This window comes from Anarrhichthys ocellatus, unplaced genomic scaffold, assembly GCF_004355925.1.
Source record: "Anarrhichthys ocellatus isolate YVR2014 unplaced genomic scaffold, GSC_Weel_1.0 scaffold15, whole genome shotgun sequence".
NCBI classification, from domain to species: Eukaryota; Metazoa; Chordata; class Actinopteri; order Perciformes; family Anarhichadidae; genus Anarrhichthys; species Anarrhichthys ocellatus.
Window position 1 is genome coordinate 1610987 of NW_022280045.1, and position 9989 is coordinate 1620975.

At 41.6% G+C, this 9989-nt stretch overlaps 2 protein-coding genes across 2 annotated transcripts in view; one reads left to right on the top strand and one right to left on the bottom strand.

Annotated features, from left to right (window-relative positions):
- Window positions 1-4523, top strand: part of eif2b5 (eukaryotic translation initiation factor 2B, subunit 5 epsilon) — a 7219-nt gene extending 2696 nt beyond the window's left edge. Inside the window, exons 8-16 of the mRNA XM_031855142.1 lie at window positions 60-205; window positions 760-907; window positions 995-1096; window positions 1188-1289; window positions 1993-2083; window positions 2161-2284; window positions 2377-2502; window positions 2642-2752; window positions 3223-4523. Of these exons, the coding sequence (XP_031711002.1) occupies window positions 60-205; window positions 760-907; window positions 995-1096; window positions 1188-1289; window positions 1993-2083; window positions 2161-2284; window positions 2377-2502; window positions 2642-2752; window positions 3223-3285 (1013 nt within the window). The 3' untranslated portion in view covers window positions 3286-4523. The remainder of the gene's footprint in view (window positions 1-59; window positions 206-759; window positions 908-994; window positions 1097-1187; window positions 1290-1992; window positions 2084-2160; window positions 2285-2376; window positions 2503-2641; window positions 2753-3222) is intronic.
- Window positions 2976-5618, bottom strand: mul3 (mitochondrial E3 ubiquitin protein ligase 3). Its single transcript, XM_031855144.1, has 5 exons — window positions 5538-5618; window positions 5291-5415; window positions 5110-5197; window positions 4892-5012; window positions 2976-4806 (listed from the first exon to the last, which is right to left on the bottom strand). The coding sequence occupies exons 2-5, from the start codon at window positions 5405-5407 to the stop codon at window positions 4314-4316; spliced, it is 819 nt and encodes a 272-aa protein (XP_031711004.1). The 5' UTR covers window positions 5408-5415; window positions 5538-5618; the 3' UTR covers window positions 2976-4313.
- Window positions 5619-9989: the final 4371 nt, after the last annotated feature.

The following is a 9989-nucleotide window of genomic DNA, read 5'->3' on the forward strand; positions in this document are numbered from 1 at the left end:
TTTTTTTTTTTTTTTTTTTTTTTTTTTTTTTTTTTTTTTTTTTTTTTAAAACACAACAGGTGATGATGTAAACCTTGACCATGCCTACATCTGGAATAATGTTCACATTGCCAGCAACGTGAGGATCAGCCAGTCTGTGGTCTGTGACAAGGCAGAGATCAAAGAAGGCGTGAATCTGAATAAACAGTGTGTCCTGGCGTATAATGTAAGCAATGCATGTATTTTTATTATTTATTCTTCATTACAATTAGCTTGTATTTCAAATAAGTGAGTTTGCAAAGCTGCTGTTCACATTAAAGATGAACTGACAGTTCAACTGATTGCATCACTTGCACACCAGCCGACAATCCAACTGCTTTCATCTCTTACTTTTCAACTGACATTTTAACGTCTTTCATCTTGTATCTTTAGATGAAAGTTAAAAAAAACTTTCAGTGAATACCCTTAAATTTACAGTTCAACTGTTTTCAGCACTTTCACTTCAACTGAACCGTTAACTCATCGCAGCGATTCACGTTCAAATTGACAACTGCTTCAACTAGAACTAGTACAACAACATACGATGTTTTTAAATGACTGACATTTAATCTTATTTACATTTTTACCTTGTTTCAAAAGCTCATTCAGACATTGAAACTGTTTCAACCACTAACTCTTATTAGCCAGCATATATATATATATATATATATAAATCCACCACTTTCCGTGAATCCATGAGTATCTAGCACATCACTTATTTTGCTGGGAACTGTTTTCAAGGTGGTGATTGGACCAAACGTCTCTCTCCCTGAGGGCACTGTGGTGTCCATGCACCATCCAGACGAGGAGGAAGAGGAGGATGATGATGATGAATTCCTGAGTGACGATGCCGCGGTTGGTCACAGCAAAGACAAAACCAAACTGAAAGGTGTGTATTGAGTGTGTACCGGCGTGTGCGTGAATGATATAAAATGCTTAAGTGTTTGTGGTAATGAGCGGCTGTCCTGTGCTCCAGTGTTTAACCCAGCAGAGGTTGGAGCCGAGGGAAAAGGCTACATCTGGAAGGCCAACAGTCTGGATGACACAGAGGATGAAGAGCTGGCGCAGTGTCTCTGGGGTAGGATAGCGTCATAGTAAGAACAAAAAGAAAATCCCATGATGCTGTGGTCCGTGTCCCAGCAGCCTGGCTTTTGGTTCCTGTGCAACAGGTTTGGTGTTGAATCCGGACCCCGAGAGTGAAAGTGAGGACAGCGAGCCCGATGATCCTGATGACCCTGTGATCCCCTCCCCCGAGATGGATGATGTCAAAGGTGAGTCTGTGTGTGGAACCATGTGACTGCCCTCTACTGGCCCAAGAGACAAAATGAACAACAACAAAACCAGCGATCAATCTGATTACTCCCAGAAAATTGATTGTGCAACTAACTATAATTTGCATCACAGATTAACCTGTTGACTTTTTTATTTGTATTAATGTATAATTGTCTTTAAAATGTCAATGTTATTGATTCAATCATCCTGTTGTTTTAGCGTTGTGTCACACACTGATTGCTGAGCAGTAGCCTTTAAAACCTTTTCATTCAAAATCATTTTACATGAACATTTCTTTCTTCTAGAGCTTTTCCCTGAAACACAAAAACTATTACACTCATCATCTTTTGTAGCCTATTTTTGAGGTAATTTAGGAATATAATTCACACTTTTGTCTCAAGTTCGATCCCATAATTCTAAGCTGCTGTATATTCCTAGTAATCTCCAAGGAAGTGTCTTGCAAATTCTAGGGTGAGATATCTTAACTGAGAGTCTGTGCCACATCAGTTGGAAGCTTTCGAGTAAAAAGTATTTGGAAATAACAAATCTATGAAATAGGGTTACCATCTGTCACAATATGAAAGTCTCTCTGGGCTCTGAGTTTCTGTTTTTTAATGCGTGAGGACTTCAGCCTCTCTGTTGTGTGTTTGGGCTGAGACGTCCTCCTCTCTGACTCTTCTTCGTTGGTCTGTCCATGTGTAGTCTTCCAGCTGGAGGTGCTCGGGACTCTGCAGAGAGGTTTGGAGGAAAACATCGGCTTTGACAATCTCATACTTGAGATCAACTCTCTCAAGTAAGGAAGGACTTAAAATTGCCCGCAGTTCTATTGCCGCTTTTGCACTTTCAGTTTGACACACTCTTTCTCTTCAGGTACGCCTACAACATCACCCTGAAAGAGGTGATGCAGATTCTAACCAGAGTGGTGCTGGAGTACCCTTTCCAGCAGCAGGGCCCCCAGCTTACCCCATCACAATACGTTGCTCTGCTCCTACCGGTAAATGCATCTTACGTGTGTCAAGTGTGGGCACGATGGAAGCAAAGATCCTCAATATTTAGTTTACACTTTTGTCTTTGTCCGTCTCGCAGTTACTGAAGAAGTGGGCGCCGGTGTTTAAGAACTATGTGAAGAGAGCACAGGACCATCTAGACTGTCTGTCTGCCTTTGAGGAACACTTCCTGGAGCAGGAGAGCCACTGGGCTGCTATGGTCAAGGTCAGGGTCGATCAGCGCTACCGTTCAGTAATCTGCTGACTGCTGAGAAACGTATTCTGCATTTTGCTCTGCGTTCACCAAGTACCTGGTGCTGAAGATGCTGTGGGTATTTGTTCTCCCCCCCTCCCCCCTCATCCAGGTCCTGATGAACATGTACGAGCTGGAGATCCTGGAGGAGGAGACGATACTACGCTGGTTCTCGCAGGGAGCCACCACCGACAAGAGCAAGCAGCTCCGCAAGAACCAGGGGGTAGGTACAGGGTGAGCCGGGTCACACAGATTATTATTATGACGTCATTGCAGTTATACAATAACGGGTGGAAGTTTGGATGTGGTAAGATGGTGGGATATAAAGCATTAGAAAATGATTCAAAACAATCTAGAGGAATATTAATACAAACTATGTATGGGGGACCAAACCAGACTTTTAAGGAAAGAAGAAAAACATCATTCACATGGTTGGGTTTTTCAAAGAGGAATATGTTCACTCACCTGACCTGTCTAGCAGTGTGTGTTGCTGTTTATTTGACTCAATAAGAGTCGCCCCCATTATTTTACATTTGAATAAATCACATCACAACCCAATGTGCCTTTTAGACATTTCCCTAATCACTTGAAAGTATTTGTTTTTTGTACCTATGTGAGCATTTTAGCGATTGCGATAGAGTTGCAGAAGCTTTCTCACAACCCCACTGTCCCTGTCACGTTTATCTCCAACAGCTACAGAAGTTCATCCAGTGGCTGAAGGAGGCTGAGGAGTCTTCAGAGGAGGAAGGGGAATAACGAGGAGTGCTTAAAAGAAAGGACAACGTTTAAAACTGTTGTTTGGATAAAGGGATTCAGGCAGTTGGTTTTACCCTCCATGGCAGCTTTCTACCACTAATATCCACCCGGATCTTCTCTGTACAGTTCAAGCTGACATACATTTGATCACATAGTGCCACGTCATGTAAGGGCTGTGTGCTGTGAATGCCAACATCCAAATAAAGAAGAAAGTCCCTCAGACTGCCTGGAGATGTATCATCTGTCAACAACACAAACTGTCTCACTCAGTGTTAGAATAGAACAGTTGCTTCAATGTTTTATTAAATACAAACATCACTTAAAAAAAAAAAAAAAAAAGATTGTGTACAACAGTAATTGGCTTTCTTTTGTGTACAAGCTGAACAGTGACTGCAAGTCATTAAACAGTCAAAACAATGATTTAAAAGGTAGAATTTCACTACAAAATGAATGACTGCAGAACAAATAGGAGATAGCTTAGAGGACACATGAATGTGTTTTTGCTGCTGTGCACCATTAGACCGACGGGGATTTCATCTTGCATCATTCACCCCCTATGAAGTGGACTCTGTTCGGCCTAAAGACCTTCGAATTATTGTCTTCATCAGACTGAGCTGCCACACGGTCAGGTGTATAGAGAGCTTCAACAAGATAATAACGATGTGGTTCATTAAGTACGGCGGTCCAGAGGGGTGAAACGGATCAACACTGGATAAAACACATCAAAATATTTAAAATAATATGTAAGAAAACTTTGGTTCTGTCTTATTTCAAACAAGAATTGTCGCTTTTGTCTTTTGTAAAATGTCTGTTTTGTTAATTTGTTTTCAGTTTTGTTGCGTTTTCTAAAATGTTATTGTGCTTTCTGTGTTTCTAATATGTTTCTTCCAATATTTGACTAATATTCTTGGCGTCAGGGCGGTTCTGTGGAATCCGAGATAAAACACCTGAGGCAGTATTGGGACACCCAAAAAAGCCGTCACACAGCTATTGAAGCTGTTCAACCTGCAGCGTCCACGTGCACAGGCCTACTTTGATCTGTCGTCCCGATTCCCCACGAGGCCGTAAAGGATTCTGGCTAGAAGAGAAGCCCCCGTGATGCCCGTAACAGCGGTCAGCATCTTCCACAAGCTGGCCGATCTCTCGTGCCTGTCCATGAAGCTCCTGTAGTCAGTGGGCTCCAGGATGTACTTGCGGCCGTCGTGCGGGGCCTGCAGCCTCATCACCTGACCCCCCTCCAGCACCACCTCGCCAAAGCCGGTCAGGGTGCTCCCCACCCGCAGCAGCTCCTCGCTCTCCTCCATCGCCTCCGGTTTCTCCCCGTTGAGGCCCTGCAGCACCACGTTCACCAGGCCCCCCTCAGCATGTCTTACATTGTAATAAACCCTGTCCAGGTAGAACCCAGAGGCCTCCAGAGGGTTCTGAATCTTCACATACAAGTCAGTCATGTAGGCGCCAGGGCTGACCAGACTGAAAGGCACTGAGTTGTTGGTTTCTTTTCTGTTCATTGTCCGAGAATTCCTGGAAAGATAATCAAACTATTATTAAACAGGCTAGTAGATTGACGAGGAGACTCTTTTGGTTTTGCTCTGTAGATTGAAAGCACCATGTCTTGGTGAGGGAGTTCCAGTATTTCCAGTGCTCCTCCACCGCTATCTTCTGAATCACACCAAAGCATCGTGGGACAAACCGGCTGGCCAGAGGCTCCCCATCTGCCTGCACCAGACCTCAAAACAGAAGGAAACAGGAAACTGTAAAATAGCTGTGACTGATCCCCATTCAAAACTGCATTCACTGAAATGTTAATTCTAGACACGGTTGTACCTTCTACTGCAACGTACTGAAGTCGCTTGTGGGGAGTTGCTCTCAGCACTCTGAGCAAATGTTGATCTGGCTTGAAAACGGGTATTTCCTAAAAAAACAATAAGTGTTTATAAATGATTAAAGGATTCGAGCTGTGTGAATACTTAAGCATGACACACAAGCAATGATGTAGGCTACTTGCCTTCAGCTTTTCCAGTTCTTTTTTCTTTTCTTGGTACAAATGATAGAAGAGGCCAGAGAAGGCAAAGCTGGAGCCGACACCAATCACAACCAGCGGATTTATGGGAATGTCAGCCATATCTGTGTCTGCAACAGGAAGAAGCAACATCTTAAGGTCAACACAAGTCACAGTAAGCTACAGTAGTTATCAGTGTGGAAGTTATTCCGTGTGTTTGTGAAGAATAATCAGATAAAGGAATAAAACGCACCTGCTAAAAACTTTAACACACCTGCAGTTTGGTCACATTAATGGAAACCAAAAGCTTACGTTGGTTTCATTTCCTTGTTCGCCCACGTTGCGTCATGTTTCATCAGCCAATAGGAAATTAGCAGCATATATCTTTTATGACCACCAGGTGGCAGCGTACATCAGTGGGTGATGTAGTATCACTTTCTTGCACACTTAAAATGTACACTGTTCAGTTTAATATTTAGTAATACAATGTGTTAGGATACGTGAACTCTCTATTTTCCCATGCTCACTTTAAACCAGTGGTGGAAGATGTTTTTATACTATACTATTACAGGTAAAAGCCCATAATTCAAAATTGTACTTGAATAAAAGTATTGACAACTAATGTAATTGTAAGTACAAGAGTGAAAGTACACATAGCCCCTTTTACTATATAAAATATCATTCTCACTTTAATGTTGTGGTTGGAAGATGTGACACTAATTTCTACAACTTCATATATTTTGGGTAGTTTAATCTGTAACCATCCATCACATATTAAAAACTCAATAGCTCTGAAATGTTTAATACATTGCTGTGTATTTGAAGTATAAAGTAGTGTGGAATCCATAAAGATTTTATTCAAGTATACTATGTGGAGAAATGCAATTTGTAGGACAAGAACAACTAGTGGTCATTACATTACATTACAGTCATTTAGCAGACGCTTTTATCCAAAGCGACTTACAATTCAGATCATATTCTATCTCACCGTAGGCACAGCTACGCGAGCAATTTTTGGGGTTAAGTGCATGTCTTGCTCAAGGACACATCGACATGCGAGTAGCGGAGCTGGAGCCGGGGATCGAAGGACGGCCCTGCTCTCCACTTAGCCAGGGTCCCCAAGGTGATTAGCCTACTGTCAAAGGCACAGCAGTTCATTTACTCAAGCACTCCACTTTTTGAGGTTCTAGTATGTTACTTAAGTACATGGAAGATATTTTGTTACTTCATACCTCTACTTCACTGCTTTTCAGAGGGACATATTGTACTTTTTACTCCACCCAGATATATGTGAAGCACACAGTGAGTTAGTTTGCTGATTAAAGGCTCTGCAAACAGGTGTTTTGAATTTGGCTGATTAGACCTCCAGTCAGGTGGGTGTTGGGTGGAGCGATGCTGGAAGTTACTTGACGTCCGTGAACTATCAACACTAGTGACGGCTGCAAGGACACAGTCCTAACAGGAGGTCTAATTAGGCAACAAGTGAGAACACCTGTGTGGGTGGACTATGGCCAGGGGCGTCGTTAGGCCTATTTTAGGGGGCTGAAGCCCCCCTAAAATGTTCTTCAGCCCCCGAAATAATTTGGCATTATTAGCTTTAAAAAAAATATATATATATATATATTTTTTGTGATGTCATTAAATTAAACTATTGTTACAAGTTATTTATAACTCTAACATGTTACATATGTGCGTGCGTTCTGGTTTGTATGTTTTCTCCCCCTTCAAATTACAATCCAATAGCCTATCATCATACTTAACGATATAAAGTTGACACTGTCAGATCCATTCTCCATCCATTGTGTGCGGTCCCTTTAAGAATTAGGATTTGGGAGTGACGCGGATATGAAAGCTAGTTTATCCGTCTTTCCTTTACAAGCAGGAAAATTATTTCTCTCTCTTTATTTAAGAAAAGTTCATATTTGCGTTGTCAAATTTCACTATGACCCTGAAATTCTGTCTCTTGTGTTATCATATACTGAATGCAAGCAAAACTACAGAGCAAAATCACACTCTTTCTGATTGAACCAATCTATGAACGGTTTGAAACAATGGATATCCGCGGCCCCAAACGGGCCCCAAAAAAAATTGCTGCACAAACATGCCACTCCCCTTGGGGCTAAGCCCCCCCTTTCTTTGAATCCTAGAAACACCTGACTATGGCTGTGCAGGTACTCTTAAGATTTTACCTACAAAGTATATGACCACTTTATCAAATATATTGATTATTATTGATAATAATATTATTGATTGACTACAACAGTATAAGTTAGAAAGTGCGCCAATTCAACCAGCTCCATTAAAATGCAGCTTGTTTTATGCACAATACAATAATAGATGACATTAACACTGAGAGGGTCAACTCTGCATATTAAATATGTTTTACTCTTCATACTTTAAGTACATTCACTGAACTAGAATGCAGTACATTTACTTGTTATGGTATCACCTTTGCCTTGACTGTAATATCCAGTTTTATACGGTTGGTTCACTGCCTGTTACCGTCATACTGATTCATGTCGACAATCTGAATGATGTCGTCATGAACGGGATGATTTGCAGGCTGAGTCATTTATGGAGACTGTAACAGATGTGTGTATGAGGTGTGAACGGGAGGATTTTCCACTCTCAGGTTGTTTTATTATGACTTTTAGCTGCCTGAAGATATCATTCTATCCAGTGTTTCACAAGATGCGGGAACAGTTACAGATAATATACAATAGTTTGGTACAGCAGATGTTTGTTTTTTTCTATTTCCCTCCTGTTAATCATCTCATGACCTCTCTGATTTACCTTATACAACACCCTAGACAGGTCCAGATAAGCACACTGAACACTGAAGCAGCTAATCTCCCGATTACGTCTTTACTGAAAGTTGCCAGCGTTGACGAAAGTTATACACTGATGCATCATAAAGTAAAGAGTGCCAGACTTTGCCAGCTTCCCCTTTCTCCGCCTCTCTCTGTGTACTGAACAGTCGTTCGCTTGGCAAACAGTGCTTGACTGTAAATACACACCTGTTTTACATGCATGGTCGTATTTTCTCCCTTCATTTGGATGCCTTTGTCCAACTGTTGTTCCCAGCTCCTTTTTTCCCCCCAGGCTGTGTAAATAGTTGCCTATATTGACAATGTATCTGCACTGCAGGAAATTCTGTAGATTTGACCTTCGTGCACAAATAGCAGTGACTCTTCAGGGGCATCTCTGACACTTACAGTTTAATTCAACCCCTGATGCCTGGAGAAGAGATGAGAGAAGACACACCGCTGAAGAAAGTCTCCATAGAGCTGCTTTTTAGTTACTCAATGGCCATCCTGATTCATTCTTCTTCAATATGTCCTTGACTGCTTACTGAAAGCAAAATGGCATTAATTTCAGAATAAGGACGTTGTTGGAACACCTTTCGCTCCAACATGTGCAACCTTGGTGCAGCCCCCAGCGTCTGCAAACCTGCATGGAAGAAGCCCCTCTGATGACACACACACAACACGCACAGTCTGGCTTCACCAATGGATTGATGCGGAACAGAGCAGAACATCGGGAGTAAATGAAAAGTCTGGCATAATCTCTTTGTCTAATGAATGGTCTTTGGCTAATGAATGGTCTTTGGCTAATGAATGGTTGTTGTTCTTATTTCATCAGCAAAACAAAAGGTCCCTGAATCCTCCTTTCAGATTTTCATAGCTCTAAATTCTCTAATATTTGTTTTGAATCATGCACACACCCTTCCTCTCGTAGATGAGTGAGAAAAGACGCACATGCTTCACAGCAGCCAGCCTGGATGTTCCTGTGTATTTCTTTCTCTGCACTATTTCCTACTTGTATAACATAATTTCAAGGCAATGGAGAACGAGTGACATAGGATCTGTAGTTATCCAGTAATAATGGATGACTAACACAAATGCACAAAGCACACAAAAAGCCCTTGACATAAGGAGACTGTGTGTACTTGAAAATGGAAAACACACACATACACAGAAAACCTTGTACTTATATCTTTGTGAGGACACTGATTCCCTGTTAACCAAACCTTAACCATCACAACTAAATGCCCGACCCTTACTCGAACTCTAACCTAAACCTAATTCTAACCTAACCAAGTGTGAACTCATCCATTTCAATTTGTATGCTTGCTTTATGGCATCAAACATGAAGATGTTGCTGATTGTGCAAAGCTCCCGTATAGTTGTGAGCAGAGAACGAGTACAAATAGAGAAATATCACCGGTATGAGAGAGTGGCAAACATTGGTGGTGTGAAATGTTTGCTGTAACGACAGCTATAAGAAACATTTGGGTAATTATTGTGAGTGAGTTACTCCTAATGTCTGACATTGCCAACAAATAAACTCATTCTGGACTGTATTGTGATTGTGCAATGTTAAAAAAATTGCTCCGTCTTAGAAGTAAGTGTGCTTATATCAGGCCTCAGAAAGCAACAGACGGATAAACACAAGAAACCAGGGATGGAAAAGAGCGTTCTCTTCTGAAATTCCACAAGCGTCATCCAAGAAGCACTCAAAAGGCTCAAACATGAACTTTTATCCCAGATGAGGGTTATTCTGACATCCATCAAAGCTTTCATAAGCCTCGCTGAGTCACCCGCCGATAGTAAAAGCAGACCAGTAAAACGTAAGATACATGCTGCCACTGGAGGAGTCCGTGTAGGAAACAAGGACCGGTTCTGTGCATTGCTGTCAGAAACAT

Bases quoted from the DNA above. Each gene is read 5' to 3' on its own strand.
- mul3 (XM_031855144.1), bottom strand. From the start codon at position 5,407: ATGGCTGACATTCCCATAAATCCGCTGGTTGTGATTGGTGTCGGCTCC. The intron at 5,198-5,290 runs GCAAGTAGCCTA...TTGTTTTTTTAG, and splicing joins AAGAACTGGAAAAGCTGAAG to GAAATACCCGTTTTCAAGCC. The intron at 4,807-4,891 runs GTGCTTTCAATC...TTATCTTTCCAG, and splicing joins AACTCCCTCACCAAGACATG to GAATTCTCGGACAATGAACA.